The 19,551-nt window shown below is 46.8% G+C and overlaps 1 protein-coding gene across 1 annotated transcript in view; it reads left to right on the forward strand.

Moving 5' to 3' along the window:
- LOC141172743 (indolethylamine N-methyltransferase-like) overlaps positions 1-19,551 on the forward strand; it is a 52,884-nt gene that overhangs the window by 18,639 nt on the left and 14,694 nt on the right. The window contains exon 2 of the mRNA XM_073657215.1: positions 11,521-11,728. Coding sequence (XP_073513316.1) covers positions 11,640-11,728 — 89 coding nt within the window. The 5' untranslated portion in view covers positions 11,521-11,639. The remainder of the gene's footprint in view (positions 1-11,520; positions 11,729-19,551) is intronic.

Here is a 19,551-nt window from a genome sequence, read left to right on the forward strand (position 1 = left end):
CCGTCTGTCTGCACTCTTCCTGGCTACCTTGCTGTAAGCGGGTAGAAGTAGCCCACGTCCCTGAGTGTACCGTGTAGTGCTCACCCGTATGGCTGGTGACTTGGGGCCTTCTGTTAGCCTCCGCTCCACGACGGCGGTGCTGGTCCCTTGCTTGTGACTGAGCCTCCGGGCTTCTATGGCCAGAGGACCTGAAATCCCCTGCCAGCTGGTTTCTGCTGCTGGATATATAAGTCCTCACAGCCTCGGACTCCTGTATCCGGTTCCTATTGTCTTCTGCCAGGGCGAGCTCTGCTCAGCTTCCAGCCCCTGGTCTTTAGCTCCTAGCTCCTACAGAGCTCCTTGCTGTTACTTTCCCTTGCTCTCATTCTGACTCTGACTGTTCTCTGTTCTCTGACTCACTCAACCCCGCCCCAGATCCAGTTTATAAGGGCAGAATTCTCCGCTCCCAGGACTGGGGCAGGAGGATGTTGCATGTTTAAGGGATCCTGACCAGGAAACCTCCCACTTGCTCTCCGACGTAATATCTCTATTACTGTGGTGACCAGACCCCTGGGGTGCCACACATGGCTTTTGTAAGGGGCATTGCAGTTCCTCATAATTTTTGGAAAGCCTTCCATTCACTGCTTAGGCCAACAGTGCACAGGAGACCCAGTTGCTATAAATGGAAAAAAAGGTTTAGTTAACGCCCTCTGACCTCCATGTCATTTCCAAGGGGCATTGGAGTGCCTCGAAATTTTTGGTAAGCATTGCACTCTCTATATGCCCTATAACTGTGTAGCCGAACCGCTCCTTTGTTACAGAAACATATCCTACAAGACATATCTGGTTGACTGGCCTGATATTGATGTGAATGGTCCCTGTTCCTCCTGCTCTTTCTCCTTTGCCACTACCTCATCCATCATTTATCACCTGAAGCTTTGTTTTAACGGGAGTCATAGAACTTGGATAGTAGCAGGAAAACATCCAGCAATCCTCGGAGGAGGTAGGATATGCGCCAAAACGCTGACCACCTCAGGCCTAGCCGCTACTACATACATGCGCTTGCATTACAACAAAACAAAGCAGATGCTAACTTCTATCATCCTCATCATGCTCCTCACCTTGGCACTCTCAACTCCCCTGATGGAGAAGCCAGGGCCCACTGGAGGAGTCTGATAGTCCGGTGGGCTTGGCCAATGCTGCACTAAAGCAGGCCAGGCTAAGAAAAGTGTGGGAAAGGTTACCGGGACAAATAGGGGTGGCTGGGGACCGAGTATGGACACCCGGCCACCCCCTGGAGGCTGGGGAGCAAGCGGGGACACTTGGCCACCAGGCGGCTGGGGACTGAGTATGGATACCAGGCCGCCGACACAGCCATGGCGTGGTGCCCAGATTCCACCTCCACATGCCTAAAAGGCCCAATTTAAAGTGCAAGCAAGCAGTATGGTATTGCAGCCTGGGGGTGGGTGGGTGGCAGGCTGCATACTTGCGCTTGCATTGCAAGGAATGGGAGAGGTACAATTGAACACTGCCCTGTTACAATGACTTGAATGGGGATAGTTGCAAGTCTGCAACGACAGGTGCAAGGTGGGAGGCATCTTCGCATGTACCATGAACAGGGGTTTGGCATGCACACGCTACAGCGGAATATGCTCTCCTTCCCACTAAATGCACTGGGGAGGGCACAGGTAATGTTTTGGTATATGCGCTTAATCTTATGTATAAGGCACACCAGGACAAATAGGGGCGGCTGGGGACTGAGTATGGATACCTCGCTGCCGAAGCAGCCATGAGGTAGTGGCCAGCTTCGGCCTCCTCCAAACTAAAAGGCCCCATTTCAAGTGCAAGCTAGCAGTATGGAATTGCAGTCTGGGGGTGGGTGGGTGGCAGGCTGCACACTTACACTTGCATTAAAAGAAAACATAGCAGATGCTAACTTCTGTCATCATCATCATGCTCCTCACCTTGGCACTCTCAACTCCATCGATGGAGAAGTCAGGGCCCACCGGAGGAGTCTGGTTCTCTGGTGGGCTCGTCCAATGCTGCCTAAAGCAGGCCGGGATAAGAAAAGTGTGTGGGGGGATGCTCCAAGGAGAAATAGGGGCGGCTGGGGACCGTTTATGGACACCCGGCTGCCCCCAGGCGGCTGGGGACCGTGTGTGGACACCCGGCCGCGGGGCGGCTGGGGACCAAGTATGGACACCCGGCCGCCGGGCGGCTGGGGACTGAATATGGATTCCAGGCCGCCAAATCAGCCATGACGTGGTGGCCAGATTCCGCCTCCACATGCCTAAAAGGCCCAATTTCAAGTTCAAGCATGCAAGCAGTATGGTATTGCAGCCTGGGGGAGGGTGGGTGGCAGGCTGCATACTTGCGCTTGTATTGCAAGGAATGGGGAGGTACAATTGAACACTGCCCTGGGACTAGAACTTGCATGGGGATAGTTGCAAGTCTGCATCTTCTGATGCGGCAAGGATCACTTATGATGGGCACACTTTTAGACAGTGACCTGGGAGTCAGAGATGCTTCCAGGGGTCTTCCCCATGCTGTTCCCATGTCTTTTCAGCACTTTCTGCATGTGTCACACAGCACATGGCCAGATAAGGTTGTAAAATGTTAAAATGACATTTCCCGGTGAATGCATTTGTCATAGTTGAAAGCAATACAAAAGTGCAAAAACACATAAAAAATGCTACTTGTGAACATAGCCAAAGGTGTGGAGGAGTATTTTTGTTTTTGGTCATTTATTTTAACTTATACACAAGTCTTTTCCCTGGAAAGGATGTTCCTTAACATATTTCACAGGAAAAAAGTTTCACTTTCGCTTTTGAACGTTTTATTGTGAGCCCGTAAAAGTGGCTTAATACCTCTGACCACGTTGTTGACAGCAGTGACCTGGGGGTCAGAAATGCTTCCTGGGGCGATCCCCATGCTGTCCCCATGTCATTTAAGCACTGTCACTATTGTTTTGGGCACTTGTTAGGCTTTTAAAAGACTGCCGGGGGTGCCACCGCAAAAATGCTCGAGTCTCCCATAGACTAACATTGGGCTCGTTGCTCGGGTCGAGCACCCGAGTATCACGGCGAGCTCGGCCCGAGCTTCGAGCACCCGAGCATTTTAGTGCTCGCTCAACACTAGCAGTTACCAATTGGATTAAATTATTTTATATTTTCATAGATTGGACTTTTATGAGCACAACAATATCAAATATGTGTATTTTTTAACTGTTTTTATTTCTTAATTTTTAATGGAGGAAAAGGTGGATGATTTGAACTTCTATATTTTTTCTTTCTTTATATTTTTTAAAACATTGTTTTTACTTTTCACAGCATTTGTTAGTCCTCTTAGGAGACTTGAAGCTGCAATCATCTTAACGCTTGTGCTATAGACAGCAATGCGAGAGCATTCATGAACATACTTTGTTATTCGTGGATAGTCAGTTCTCCTGATCATCATGCGCTGTCAGTAATTGTTGACAATGACTTAAATAAACAAAATAAATTGTTTATTCTGTAGACAAAGAAGTTATGAGGAATCAGATGATTACATGATGTTGCTTCATCCATTTTTTATGTTTAGTGTCTGGGGTATTTTATGAACTAGGCAAAAAACATTTTGTATATATTTTATATATTAAGAGGTTCTTGTATTTACTGGGGTATTTGGGAACAATGACAAGGTAATGAAGTGGTCATGTGTTGTAGAAGGTTTCAACAATGGGTTGGTGATATTCTTCTATTATTGTAGGTCATCCATGATTACTGTTAAAAAGACAAGGCAAAATTATGGTTATTTGAGAAAAATTAAATACAAACATTCATGGAGCCTAACATGATATGTGTAGAAACTACAACTTGTCCTACAAAGAAGACGACATGTTGAAGAAGTGATAGAAAAAGAAAATAAAAAAGTCAATAGTTCTATAAAGAGACATAGATGCCCTCATAAAAAAATATTCCCATTATTAGAAAGTGGGTCTCCCATTGTGTTGGCCTATGCAGTGAATGCAAGGGCTGCCAAAAATTGGGAGGCACTCCAATGCCCCTTGGAAGAGACGTAGAGGGCCTGAAGAAAAAATGTTCCCATTATTAGGAAGTGGGTCTCCCATTGTGTTTGCCTATGCAGTGAATGCAAGGGTTTCCAAAAATTGGGAAGCACTCCAATGCCCCTTGGAAGAGACGTGGAGGAGGGCCTCATAAAGAAATGTTCCCATTGGAAAGGAGCGGGCCTCCTATACTTGTAATGCCCATGCACTAAGTGTATGGGCTGACAAACATTTACCCCTGGGTGGTATACATGAACATACTGTATAAAAATTTTTTTTTTACGGGCATCATAAACACCCTTTAAAAAAAATATGTGGGTGTTGCATCGAGGACCACGGTCACCCTGGGGATATGGTAGGGGAGGATGTGGAGAAGGAGGAGGACAAGAGCAAATAGCCAAAATCAGGAAGCGTATACCCATGTCTGGGTGTAAAAAGTGCATGGGAATACACCTCCCAAGAAAAGACACTGGATTTGAGTTTATTTATGCTGCTATCATTCGGTGGTGTTGAGAAGTCTGGCTCAATCCAGCCCTTGTTCATTTTTATAAGAGTCAGCCTGTCAGCACTTTCAGTTGACAGGCGGATGCACTTATCAGTTATAATTCCATCAGCGGCACTAAAAACCCGCTCTGATAAAATGCTGGCGGCAGGGCACGCCAGGACCTCCAAGGCGTAGAGAGCCAGTTTATTCCACGTATCCATCTTGGATACCCAATAATTATAAGGCACAGAGGAATCATGGAGGACGTTGGTACAGTTGGCAAGGTACTCCCTCAGCATCTTCCCAAACTTTGCACTCCATGTTAGAGTACCCCGTGCCTCAGGGCTTGTGCGATGGGAGGGGCTGACAAAATTCTCCCAGAACTTTGACAGTGTTCCCCTGCCTCTGCTGGATTGAAGTTGTGTCTCTCCCGCCTGTACTCCTTGTTTGTCCAATGAAGTGTGACCTCTGACGCCAGCGTTTTCAGATGGGATCTTTTTAATATTTCCGCAACAATGGCCTTCTGGTACAGCCCCATTTTTGTAGACCTGTCTGCCTCAGGAATAAGCGATATAAAGTTCTCCTTGTAGTGTGGGTCTAGAAGTGTCACCAACCAGTAAAGACTGTCACCTAAAATTTTGAGAATGCGAGGGTCATGGGAAAGGCAGCGTAACATAAACTTAGCCATGCGTGCCAGACTACTAACAGGCAAGACTTCCGTGTCCTCATGAAGAGGATGACTGACCATGCTCTCCTCCTCCTCCTCTCTTTCCTCTGGCCATCCACGCTGAACAGACGGTATTACAGCTGTGCAGGTAGTACCGTCTAGAGCGCATGAAACTAGCTCCTCTTCCTCATTGTCCCCCAATCCACGTTGGGATGAGATGTGGCTGGGCTGTGTGTAATCACCCTGTATTGTTCCTTGCTCCATCTCATCATGCTCTGCCTGCAATGTGTCCTCTTTGATTGTCAGAAGAGAGCATTTCAGAAGACAGAGAAGTGGGATAGTGACGCTAATTGTGGCATCTTCGCCGCTCACCATCTTGGTGGAGTCCTCAAAGTTTTGGAGGATGGTACATATGTCTGACATCCATGTCCACTCCTGAGGTCTTATGTGTGGAGTCTGAACTGAATACCGACGGCCTTGTTGATGCTGGTACCCAACAACTGCCCTCTTCTGCTCACAAATCCTTCCCAACATCTGCAGTGTAGAGTTCCATTGTGTGGGGACATCACACACCAGTCTGTGAGCCGGAATCTGCAAATGCTGCTGAAACACTGCAAGGGCGGCGGAAGCTGTAGCTGACTTTCTAAAATGGGCACATAGGCGGCGTACTTTAACAAGCAGATCCGGCACCTCTGAGTAGGATTTGAGAACCGCTGAAGCACGAGGTTAAGCACATGGGCCAGGCATGGTATGTGTGTGAGCTCACCTCAGAGCCGCCACCAGGTTCCGGCCATTGTCACACACGACCATGCCTGGCTGTAGGTTCAGCGGTGTGATCCACAGATCTGCCTGCTCTTTCAGAGCTGTCCACAACTCTTCAGCATTGTGCGGTTTGTCACCTCAGCATATTGGCTTTAGCACAGCCTGTTTCCCTTTGGCCGAGGCAATGCTGCAATTCTTCCAGCTTGTGACTGATGTGGTCATTTCGGAGATGGAGGCTGAAGAGGAGGAGGGGGCTGAGGAGGATGAGGTGCAGGAGCTGTAGACCGTGGGGGCAATCCTGATTGACTTAGGGCCCGCAATCCTTAGCATCTGGAGGACGTGTTCCGTCCCAAGGTCCAACTGGGTCCCTGCTTCCACTATGTTAATCCAGTGTGCCGTCAGCGAGATGCACTGTCCCTGACTACAAACACTTGTCCACGTGTCCATGGTTAGGTTAATTTCCAGGTAACTGCATTGTTGAGGGCACGGCTAATGTTTTGGGACACGTGCTTGTGTAATGCGGGGACAGCACACCAGGAGAAATAGTGGCTGCTGGGTACCGAGTACCGAGGGACAGCCGACGCCATCAGGTTGTGGAATGCTTCCGTCTCCACGAGCCTAAAAGGCAACATTTCGAGCGCAAGCAGTCGTAAAATGTCAGAATTAAGTAGTGTGGCCTGTGGGGCATAGGCTGCGTGTTTGCGCTTGCGTTCCAAGGACTGGGGTAGGGACAACTGAACGCTGCTCTGGGACAAGGATGTGGACGTGCTTCCTGATGCTGCTACTTGAGAGTGTGCAACGACAGGTGGAGGGCAGGAGGCATCTTCGCATGCACCATGGACAGGGGATTGGCTTGCATGCACAACAGCGGAAGAAGCAATGGTGCCACCCGCAGACACTGTTCCTGGACCCTGGGGTTCGGCCCACAAAGTCGGGTGCTTTGCTGCCATGTGCCTGATCATGCTGGTGGTGGTCAGGCTGGTCGTTTTGCCACCCCTGCTGATGTTGGCCTGGCAGGTGGTGCAAATGGCCTTTTTGGGGTTATCTGCAGAGTCTTTAAAAAACAACCATATTCAGGAAGACCTAACAGTTGTACTGGCAACTTCCTTCGTGTTGGTGTTACGGGGAATGGTCGCCTTCCTTCTGTCTGCGCCACCACACTACTTTTTCCTGTCTGTTGGGGTGTTCTGCTCTGCCTCCCTCCCGATGTATGCCACTCTCCTCACTCTGCATGTCCTACTGCCAGGTTGGGTTAGTTAATATATCATCCACCACCTCATCTTCCACTTCCGCAACCTGATCCTCCTTCTGAATTTCTGGCAATTGTAACATAGTAACACCTCTTGTGATACTTTCCCACCATCGCCTTCATGTGACTGTGGCTACTTAAATATTTGGGCATCGCTACATGCGATCTCCTCTTGCCTCGCTTCAAGCGGACCGCGCGAGAGGCCCGAATCTATAAATGGAAAAGCGAACAGCTCTTCAGAGTGTCCAAGTGTGGGAACATTTGTAACCGGGCACTCAGCATGGTGGGAGGAAGGAGGATCAGGGTAAGGAATATGCAGTCCAGACTCACGGCTACTGAGACTTGACCGTGTGGAAGACAGGGTGGTGGTGGTGTTGATGGCTAAGTGACCTGAAGCATTATACGCTATCCAACCAACAACCTTTTGACACTGCTTTGGGTTCAATAGCGGTGTGCTGTGGTCCCCTAGGAATTGGGACAGTAAGGTCAGGTGAGAAGATGTGGGTGTTTGTTGTGGCACCGTTTCAGCTTGCCACGGTCTTGGTCTCGGCCTCTGCATGCACCATCACGTCCAGTTCCCCGTCCCTAGCCACATGCCTTGCCCATTTTAATTGTAGGACAAAATCTTCCACGCTTACTACATATGACTGAATTTGGAGCGAACTTATATGTGATCCATGTGACGGAGAAAGCACAGTTTTAAATATCTGGCATAAATATTTAAATATCTGTAGGTAACTATTTTGAACAGCAATCTGGTATCAATTGCTTTACTGACACACCGAAACAAATTTTTAATGGAGGTCAGAAATGGCAGTATTTTCTGAAAACGTATATGTGATCCATGTGACGCAGAATGCACAGTTTTAAATATCTGGCCTGTAGGAAACCATTTTGAACAGCCATCTGGTGTCAATTGCTTCACTGACACAGTGAAACAAATTTTAATGGAGTTAGAAATGGCAGTATTTTCTGAAAACGTATATGTGGTCCATTTGACGGAGAAAACGCGGTTTTAAATAGCTGGATTTTTAGCGCAGTAATATGGAAAGGACCTGGCTGTATTCTGCAGTGCCAATAAGCAAATAGTGCAGAAAAACGGTGTTCTCTGGATTGCTTTTGAAGCAAATAATGAGGTTTAAGATTCAAAAAAAATTATTCCTGGTCCCTGAGACCTGGGCCTTTGTCTAGAAATATCTAACAGCAGCAGAAGGCAGAACTGGAATTGAGCCTCTTATGCTATATACACTGCAGTCTGCTATATACACTGCCTGCCTGCCTATATATACTGCCTGCCTGATATCTCTGCAAATGGATTAGTCCTCAGACGGACTGTTTGTTGAGATGGATATGTGTAATGTATGTGTTTTTGCCCTACACTACCAAATACACAAGCAAATCTCTCCCTAGCTAAGCAGCACCTCTCCCTACTCTGCCTGATTCCAGAGTGACTGTGACGAGCATGGCAGCGCCAGGTCTGATATAGACCTGATGATGCTGTGTGGCCAGCCAATCACTGTAATGCCACAACCACCATGGCTGCGGAATTACAATGAGTGGCAGGCAATCCCTGCATGTTGATTGGTGCTCTAAAGAGCGCCAAACATGCAGGGAGGAGAACCGAGCATCCGTCCGAGCATCTCGCAAGTACTCGGCAAGCTCCGAGCATCTCGTGTACTGAGATGCTCGGGCGAGTACCGAGTACTTGCGAGTATGTTCGCTCATCACTAGTTGTAAAATGTTAAAATGACATTTCCCAGTGAATGCATTTGTCTTGGTTGAAAGCAATGCCAAAGTGCAAAGACGCATAAAAAACGCTACGTGTGAACATAGCCCGAGGTGTGGAGGAGTATTTTTGGTTTTGGTTATTTATTTTGCCTTATATACAAGTCATTACCCTGGAAAGTATGTTCCTTAAAATATTTCCCAGGAAAATCCATTTTGGTTTAGTTTTGGTATGTTTTATTGTGAGTCCATAAAAGTGGCTTAATACTCTGACAACGTTGTTGACAACAGTGACCTGGGAGTCAGAAATGCTTCCAGGGGTCTTCCCCATGCTGTTCCCATGTCATTTGAGCACTGTTCCCATCGATTTGGGCAATTTTAGGCCCTCTGCAGACCGCCGGGGGGATCCGCATGAAAAATGATCGAGTTTCCCATAGACTTACATTGGGCTCGTTGCTCGGTTCAAGCACCCAAGTATTTCAATTTGCTCGACCCGAGCATCGAGCACCCGAGCACTTTAGTGCTCGCTCATCACTAAAGATGATATGTCAAGAGAAAGATTACTTTACATCATAGAATCATACCAGACTTCAAGAAGACAAACTGCACAAAAAAAGTATTCTTGAATGCAGGCAGGGTCCAGAAGCGTAATTTTTTTTTTCTACATATCGGAAATTGTTAAGAGTGAAGCGTTAACTCAGGAAATGAGGGAACTGAACCAACTGAGCCCTTAAAGTAAATGCCAAACCTGAATCATTGCTTAATATGCCCCCAGGCTTCAGACTATTAAAAATCAAAATTGAGCTGCTGATCGTAATGGCTTCCCGTGTAACTTGAACCAAGGCCAAGGTGGCATAATTGGAATTTCTCAAAAAGCTTTCTCGTTCTTTTCAAGAAAGACTAAAGACTCATCGGATGAAGTGAAACAACAGATGGACAATCTGATGAGCCTCTCCTGCTTGAAAGATTTAGATATCTAACTGTAATGACATCAGAACTGCAAAGATTGTGCCAGCTGGAATCACAGAAGGAAGATGAGGATGAAGAACTGCAATTATTGAAGCTTTGAAGTTAAGTCAAAGTAGGCAGATGGTGCAGCTCCCCAAGAAGAATAGGTTCCTGGAACCCTCCTGATATTCATGACATTCTAGGGGACCATGGAAAGTAAAAAAACACATCCTGCTGTAAGTAATGTGTGCTCATAGGGTGTTCCGAATATGATATTAAGCTAAACTATTGAGGGAGGTCTAAAAGTTTATGTTATTCACTGTTACTTCTGGGAAGATGTATGGACTTTCCAAAAAGGAATCTGCAGATGTCTATCCCAGAGTGGTCTACATTACCAACACTTAAGTCTGCGTAGGCGATAGAGATTAGTGGAACCAAGGCAGAAAATTGTAAAATAGATACAGGCAGGTGGATACTTTCACTGAACTATACAAGCAGGAGGTGATGGCAGGCTGCAAATTGCAAAGGAAGGGAGGACTAGCAGCAAGTGGAAGTCTAGGCGATGACAGCAACTGTGGCGATGTGCAACTTTCTTTCGGATACAAAATTCTTGATGACACAAAGATTTGTACAATTGCTTCTGGATCTTTGGACTCTATGATTTCATTGGCTGTAAACTCTGCATCTGGACCAGTTGATGAGATTGGGGTCCCAGAAGACTTCCTGGAGCAGCTACTGAGAACCAGAGGTTTAAGGATTGATACATGAGAATAATTGGGAATTGGAAAAAATGCTGGAATGTGCAGCTTATTAGATACGGAAAATAATTTGTTTAAAAACAGTATATGGGACAAGAAAAAAGCTTGTAACATGGATATATTTAGAGGAGAACTAGACCCAATCTTGATGAAAAAAATGTAAATTTTAAAAGTGAATTCTCCAATGTGATTTTTGTAGTCGATTTGTGCCAATGTAAGCAGATTTAACTGCTTAACAAATAGCTCTTAAGTATTTGATGCACCCATTCTGCTTGCCCATTGCCCATTCAGCAGAAAACTATGCTGTATGTTATAGATTCTGAGCCCGTGCCATGTAAGTGCAGTAAATGTATGGCAGGTCTTATTGCTTTACTGATCTTCCAGTTGTGCAGTAAATGGATATATAGTATATATACATGGGAGGGAAGGGGTTAGAGGTGTATGTATTTTGAGAATTATGTTTAAATCTTCCCCTTCAGTCTTAAAGGGGCCATCTACAACCTGGACAACCGCTTTTAAATTAAGTAGTCCCCTTTTAAAATAAAAACACCATATACTCAACTCCCAGACTGGCGCCTTCCAGCAATGTCAGAACTGGGTCTCCCATGACATTTGTTATGTCACATGAGGTCTATTATTGGGCTGTTGTGTTCTCTCTTGTTGCATTTATCCAACATTTGTTCAAAGGAAGTGACAGCACAGCAACCCAATACTGGCCACTGATGGGCTGCAGGTGTTTTATTTTACAAGGGGTAAGCCTCATTTATAAAATGGGGTGTTCAGAAAATGGATAGTCTGTTTAGGAGATATATAGTGGATGTATTGAATATAATGTAGATAATGAAGAATCATCACTTTTTCCTATTGTATGCATATAACAATATTCAGACATTTTTTCTGTAGGTCACATTTAAGGAAACATTTTGATTGATCTCAGTGCTAGTTCCACAATTCATCACCTCTATGCAGCCTGTGATTTTTTCAAACACATCATCGTGCTGAAGGCCAATGACAGATGCATCATGGAGGTGAAAAGATGGGTGGATGAACGTACAGGAGCATTTGAGTGGGACTATGTTGCAAAACATCATGCAGACATAGAAGGAAAAAGGTGAAATATATGGAAACATGTTAAATATTAGATATCTTAAACCAACCATAATTTAAAATGTTATTCTATTGCAAATGAAATTTCAGCTGTCAGTAAAAAGGTCTACTATTATCCTCTCAGATTAAAATTCTTAATCATTGGGTTCTTCTGAAAGAACACAGAAAGGCCATGATCACATCACATTTGCGTCAGAGGTATAATCGGGAGAATCCCATAAGTACAGCTCTGCATTTACCTCTATGCCTCTGATTTTCCTTATAGTGACATACTGTAAATCACTCATTGACTACAATTAAAAAAAAACAGTAAATCAATTGTAGGGATTCGTGCTCTCAGGTAGGCATTAGACTTCACAGAGGCAATGGATTCTTGTGTCCAGACAATATGAGGTTTATTGAATTGCACAGCTCTTTAAATGTAAACAGCCTTTTCCTGGCACATACGTAATAACAAAACCACAGTCGTTTTCCAATGAAAGCAAAGAGTTTCACTCAGACTCTGTCCCATCTGGCTTTTCTACATACCCTCCCCCTCTGCCCAAAGTTGAGGACTGGGCACCATCTGTGCAGTTTCCACTATTTCGTATGCAAATAGCAAAGTTTTGATGAAAAAGATTATTACATTGTTTTGACTCCTATTGAGTGAATGCAGTTTTATGGTTACCTTTAGTATATGTATACTACTGGATCCCACAGGACATGCATCGCACATAATCACACAAACATAGTATGAATATAGCTTTCAAAACTAAAACACAATGCATCAATCTTGGTTACATTTAAGCCTTTCCAAAAGACTGAAAACCAATAGTCCAGTGCTAACCATGGGCCCTAATGCTTTTCTCTTCAAAATTGGCTGTGATAAAATCACATTCTTCATGTTTCCATTTATTTCAGTGACCAATTTGAGGGCAAAGGTGAAAAAGTGAGAACAGCCCTTCGACACGTTGGGAAATGTGACTTCGAGAAAGAAAATATCGTAGAGCCTATAGATCTCCCACCAGCAGATTGCATAATAATTTGTTCACTGTAGCGTCGGCGTCCCTGCCTCCTGCTAGGCAGGAACGCCGTTCCCCTCACCTCTCCGCTCCGTGCCCGGCGTCTTTCTCCCGCTCTGCTGGCAGCACGCGCTGCTTCCCGGCCACTGTGCTTAGGGCTTGCGTGCTCCCCCTTTCTTAAAGGGGCCACGTACGCCGTCCTAAGGAGTCCCCGGCCAATGGCCGGAGGATCTCACCATATATAAGGCACCTCCTCCAAAATGGAGGTGCCCGAGCAATGTTGTTGCAAAGCCTATCAACTCTGCTTCAGCCCTCAGGTCCTGTTACCAGTTACCTGCCAGTCACCTGCCAGATTCCTGCCTGATACCTGCCTGATATCTGCCTACCTGCTTGCAATCCTGTGGTCCGACAGTCTGCCTACCAGCACCTGCCAGTTTGTCTATGGATCAGTCCGCCTGCGGCCCAGGAAGTACCTCCCAGATACCTGCCTGATACCTGCCTGTCTGCCCAGAGACTCTCACCCGCTCACCTGGGAGCGTTCACCTGCTACCTGCCTGCTAGCCTACCTGGAGGCTTAGCTGTCACTTGCTGTGACCACCTGCCTATCCAGAGACTCTCACTCGCTCACCTGGGAGCGCTCACCAACTACCTGCCTGCTAGCCTACCTGGAGGCTCAGCCGTCACTTGCTGTGACCACCTGCCTGTCCAGAAACTCTTACTCGCTCACCCGGGAGCGCTCACCTGCTACCTGCCTGCTAACCTACCTGGAGGCTTAGCCGTCACTTGCTGTGACCACCTGCCTGTCCAGAGACTCTTACTCGCTCACCTGGGAGCGCTCACCTGCTACCTGCCTGCTAGCCTACCTGGAGGCTCAGCTGTCACTTGCCGTGACCACCCGCTTGTCTAGAGACTGTCCCCGTCACTTGCTGTGACCGTCCTGCCCTTCTACCCAGAGACTGTCCCTGTCTCTTGCCGTGACTACCTGCCCGCCTTCCCTGGGAGCCACCCGCTTCCTTACAAGGACTGCTCCTTGGTATAGTTGCTCAGAGGTTCCACCTCCCAGACCCGTTACAGTTTGCTAGGGGCCATGGAACCCGGTGGCACCCAAGCTCCCTTGCTCTCGGACCTATGTCATGAACTTTCCCGTCAGAGGTCCCAACAGGACTCCATCCTGAGTCACCTGCATAGTGTTAACTCCCACCTGGACACATTGTCTGCCTCATCGGGAGCGGCCTCCACTCGCACACTTACTACCCCGGCGCCGCCGCTGCCCATCAATACCATGGCATCTCTTCCCGGTCCCCGCATCTCCGCCCCGCCTCATTTTGGCGGAGATCCTGGCCAGGCACGGGGCTTCATTAACCAGTGCACTCTGCACTCCGAACTGTTGGCACCCCAGTTTTCCACCGACCGAGCCAAAGTAGCCTTCATCATGTCCCATCTCACGGGGGAGGCACTGGCTTGGCTAAATCCTCTATGGGAGAGAGGAGACCCCCTGGTGTCCAACCTGCCAGCCTTTCTCACGGCTTTCCGGAAAGTCTTCGACGAACCAGGACGGAAGACCTCATCCGCCTCATCTCTGCTACGCCTCCGCCAAGGAAGTCTCACCGTGGGCCAATATGCCATACGGTTCCTTACCCTTGCTTCGGAGCTTGCCTGGGATAACGACGCACTGGTGTCCGTCTTCTGGGAGGGTCTGTCCGGCCGTATTAAAGATGAACTCGCCGGTCGGGACATTCCTGCCACTCTCGATGACTTAATTACACTTGCCACCCGGATTGACATCCGGTTCCAGGAGCGCACCAAAGAGGTCACCCGTGAGAGGAGGTTTCCATGCCTTGCCCCTACCTTCCAGAGACCCGTCACTTCCTCCGTTACTCCCCAGGCGCACTCACCCGAGCCTATGCAGGTCGACCAGACCAAGATGGTCAAAACCCGTCAAGAATTACGCCGTGCCGAGGGGAGCTGCTTCTACTGTGGCAGTAAGGAGCACCGGATCCGTTCCTGCCCGGAGAGGTCGGGAAACGCCTGTGTCTAGGATCGCTCAGAGAGGTCGCCCTAGACAAAAGTAAACCCTCTCCATCTCTGATGCTGTCGGTCTCTATCATCTGCGGGGAGAACCGTTATTTTGAACTGGCTCAACTTGACTCTGGAGCTGCTGGAAATCTCATTTCTCAGTCCCTGGTAGAAAAATACCGCATTCCCACCAAACCTCTGGCTGTACCCTTATCTGTCGCCGCCGTGGATGGGGGTCTCTTACCACATGCCATCCAACTCATCACCGAATCCATAACTCTGCTGGTGGGAATGCTGCACTCTGAGAGCATCTTCTTCCATGTTCTGCCTGGACTCTCTCACGCCCTCTTGCTAGGCCTACCTTGGCTTCAGAAACATGCACCCGTGCTTGATTGGCAGACCGGAGAGGTCCTTCGCTGGGGATAGGACTGCCATAAGACTTGTTTAGTTCCCTTTCATCCTGCCCATCCTTCTCCTACCCCAGCCAATCTACCCGGCCTACCGGTTCCCTATTGGTCTTATGCGGACGTCTTTAATAAAAAAGAAGCAGAGACATTACCCCCTCATACACCATATGACTGCCCAATCGACCTGATACCCGGCACTACTCCTCCCCGTGGGCGTATCTACCCTTTGTCCGCTGCTGAGACCCGATCCATGTCTGAATATATTGAGGAGAATCTGGCCCAGGGATTTATCCGGAAATCTACCTCCCCGGCAGGAGCAGGCTTCTTCTTCGTCAAAAAGAAGGACGGCTCACTCCGTCCCTGTATAGACTATAGAGGCCCTAACCAGACCACAGTGAAAAATAAATACCCCCTTCCGCTCATTCCTGAATTATTTGACCGTCTGAGGGGGGCTAGAATCTTCACCAAGCTGGACCTCCGTGGGGCGTATAACCTGGTCCGTATCCGTCAGGGGGATGAGTGGAAGACGGCATTCAACACCCGGGACGGCCACTATGAATACCTTGTAATGCCCTTCGGTCTCTGTAACGCTCCCGCCGTCTTTCAAGAGTTGGTCAATGACATCTTCCATTACCTTCTCTACTCCTGCGTGGTGGTGTACCTGGACAACATCCTTGTCTTCTCTCCGGATCTTCCCACTCACCGGAGGGACGTTCGTCAGGTCCTGCTCAGGCTCAGGCAGAACCACCTCTACGCTAAATATGAGAAGTGCCTCTTTGAGCAGACCTCACTTCCGTTTCTGGGCTACATAATCTCTCAGACCGGCCTACGAATGGATCCTGAGAAACTGTCTGCCATCCAGAAGTGGCCCCGACCAGAGGGGTTGAAGGCTATTCAGCGGTTCCTGGGCTTCGCCAACTACTACCGCCTCTTCATACCGCACTTCTCTACCCGGACTGCCCCTATCTCTACGCTCACCCGTAAGGGCGCTCATCCCAGAGAATGGCCGCCCGAAGCAGAGGAAGCCTTCCTTTCCTTAAAACAAGCTTCCTCCTCCGCTCCGGTGCTGCATCGTCCGGACGGCAACAAACAATTCTTCCTAGAAGTTGACGCTTCCTCCGGAGCCGGAGCGGTACTTACCCAAAAGTCATCTTCCGGAAGAATGGTAACCTGCGGCTACTTCTCAAAACTTTTCTCCTCTTCTGAGCGCAATTATAGTAACATAGTTTGTAAAGCCGAATAAAGACTTGCGTCCATCAAGTTCGACCTGTTAGTTCTGTAATTGCTAAAGTTGATCCAGAGAAGGGCAAAAACCCCAAATGATTTGGCCAATCTTCACCTGAGGAAAAATTCCCTCCCGACTCTGAAACCAGCAGTCAGAATAAATCCCTGTATTAACCTACTATTTTATTTTATTTTTAAGTATATGCTGAAATCTGCCTGGTATCTAGAAATGCATCCAGTCCCCGCTTGAACTGGTGTAGTGAATCCGACATTACCGTCTCCTCACTCAGTGAATTCCATATTCTCACTGCTCTTACCGTAAAGAACCCCTTCCTATGCTGGTGCTGAAACCTTTTCTCTTCCAGTCTTAGTGAGTGCCCTCTTGTTACCGTAATATCCCTCCTTTTGAACAAATCCCGGGCAAGATCTCTATACTGTCCCCTAACATATTTGTACACATTTATTATGTCCCCCCTCAACCTTCTCTTTTCCAGGCTGAATAGTTCTAGTTTTGCCAACCTCTCTGGGTATTGCAGTCGCTCCATTCTCTTTATTAATTTTGTTGCCCTCCTTTGTACCTTTTCAAGCTCATTTATATCCTTTCTATATATTGGGGCCCATAACTGAGCACAGTATTCCAAGTGTGGTCTGACCAGTGCTTTGTACAGTGGAAGAACAATGTTCTCATCCTTTGCAGCTATACCTCTTCTGATACATCCCATTACCCTGTTTGCCCTTACAGCAGCGGCCTGACTTTGGGCACTCCAATTTAGTTTGCTATCAATCAAGATGCCCAAGTCGTTCTCCATCTCTGAATTCCCCAATGATTTCCCATTCAGTGAGTACTGGTGACTTCCATTTTTCCTTCCCATATGTATGACCTTACATTTCTCCTCGTTAAACCTCATTTGCCATTTAATGCTCCACCTACCCAGCTTATCCAAATCCCTCTGTAGGTCTGCACTGTCCTCTTTTGTATTAATTGTTTTACATAACTTTGTGTCATCTGCAAATATTGATATTTTACTATTTATCCCATTGACTATGTCGTTAATAAAGATATTAAATAACATTGGGCCTAGTACAGACCCCTGTGGTACCCCACTAGTGACGCTTACCCAATCTGAGTATATTCCATTTATAACCACCCTCTGCCTTCTATCCTTTAGCCAGTTAGCTACCCACTTGCAGACATTTTCCCCCAGCCCCATCATTCTCATTTTGTATACCAACCTATTATGTGGCACGCTATCGAACGCTTTTGAGAAGTCGAGATACACGACATCCACTGGTTCCCCCTGATCTACTCGAGAGCTAACCTCCTCGTAGAAGTCAATCAGGTTTGTTTGGAAGGAGCGATTCCTTATTAGCATCAAGATGCTCCGTAATTGCCTCTTTAATGAAGCTTTCAAAAATTTTGCCCACAACGGACGTCAGACTCACCGGCCGATAGTTTCCGGCGTCACTTTTCGCTCCCTTTTTGAATATTGGCACTACATTCGCCTGTCGCCAATCAAGCGGCACAGACCCAGTCTCAACAGAGTCCTTAAATATAAGATATAACGGTCTGTCTATCACATTACTTAGTTCCCTTAGTACCCGTGGGTGTATGCCATCAGGTCCTGGTGATTTGTTTATTTTAATGTTACTGAGGCGTTTCTGTACCCCAGCTTGGGTTAGATTTGTCATACTTAGTGGAAGATTAAGTTTGTCACTTCTCATTTCTCCTGTTAGTTCGATTTCCTTTGTGAAAGTTGTCGAAAAAAAATTATTTAATAGATTAGCTTTATCCTCATCTTTCTCTATGATTTTGCCTTCCTCACTTTTTATCGGTCCAATATTATCCGATTTAATCCTTTTACTATTTATATACGTAAAGAACAGTTTGGGATTTGATCTACTTTCCCTAGCAATACGTCTCTCTGTTTCCTCCTTTGCTATTTTTATTTGTTTTTTACAGGTTCTCGTTTTTTCCTTGTAACACATTAGTGCCTCCTTACTGTTTTCCTGTTTTAATCTCTTGAATGCCTCTTTTTTGCCATTTAACGCCCCTTTTACGTTCTTGTTCAACCATATTGGTTTCCTCTTATTTCTGGCCCTTTTATTTCCATACGGTATATATCTCTCGCACTGAGTATTCAGAATTCTTTTGAAGGTTTCCCATTTACTATTCGTATTCCTTTAAGAACTTTGTCCCAGTCAATAAGTTGAAGGCTTTCTTTCAGCTGATCAAACTTCGCCCTCCTAAAGTTTAATGTTTTTGTTGTTCCCTTATTGATAACCCTACTGAAGGGCATTTTGAAGTCGATAATATTATGGTCGCTATTACCTAGGTGCCCCCCTATCTGTACCTCAGTTATTCTATCAGGCCTATTAGTCAATATTAAGTCCAACACGGCCTTCCCTCTCGTTGGTTCCTGCACTAGTTGGGAGAGATAATTATCCTTAATATTTGTCAAGAACCTTTTTCCTTTCTGAGATCTACAGGTTTCTGTTTCCCAGTCAATATCTGGGTAGTTGAAATCCCCCATTACAATCACTTCATTATGTTTTGCTACTTTGTCTATTTGTCCTAATAGCAGATTCTCATTCTCCTCTGTTATATTGGGTGGCTTATAGCAGACCCCCAGTAATATTTTATTATTATTTTTAGTTCCCTCTATCTCTACCCACATGGACTCGACCCCCTCTTCTCCCTCTCCTATATCTTCCCTTAGTCTGGGTTTTAGACATGACTTTACATATAAGCAGACTCCTCCGCCTTTCCCCTGTTTCCGGTCCCTTCTAAATAAACTATAATCTAATAAATTTACCGCCCAGTCGTAGCTATCGTCTAGCCAAGTCTCTGTTATACCTACGATGTCATACCTCTCCTCCGATATAAGCGCCTGCAGCTCATCCGCCTTATTGGTCAGGCTTCTTGCGTTGGTCAGCATGCAAGATAAAACTTTGGGGTTATTTAGCATCCTATTCTTCTCTAACGATCTAACTGTACTATCCCCACCCCCCTCTCCACCCTCATTATATTCACTTCTCCCCTTCCCCCTTGCTTGCCTCACATCCCACCTATTTCCTTGGTCCCCCCCCGTCTCTAGTTTAAAAACTCCTCCAACCTATTAGCCATCTTCTTCCCCAGAACCGCTGCACCCTCCCCATTGAGGTGCAGCCCGTCCCTACGG

Source organism: Phyllobates terribilis, unplaced genomic scaffold (assembly GCF_046119375.1).
Source record: "Phyllobates terribilis strain yellow unplaced genomic scaffold, ASM4611937v1 Scaffold_12__6_contigs__length_324123572, whole genome shotgun sequence".
Classification (NCBI taxonomy): domain Eukaryota; kingdom Metazoa; phylum Chordata; class Amphibia; order Anura; family Dendrobatidae; genus Phyllobates; species Phyllobates terribilis.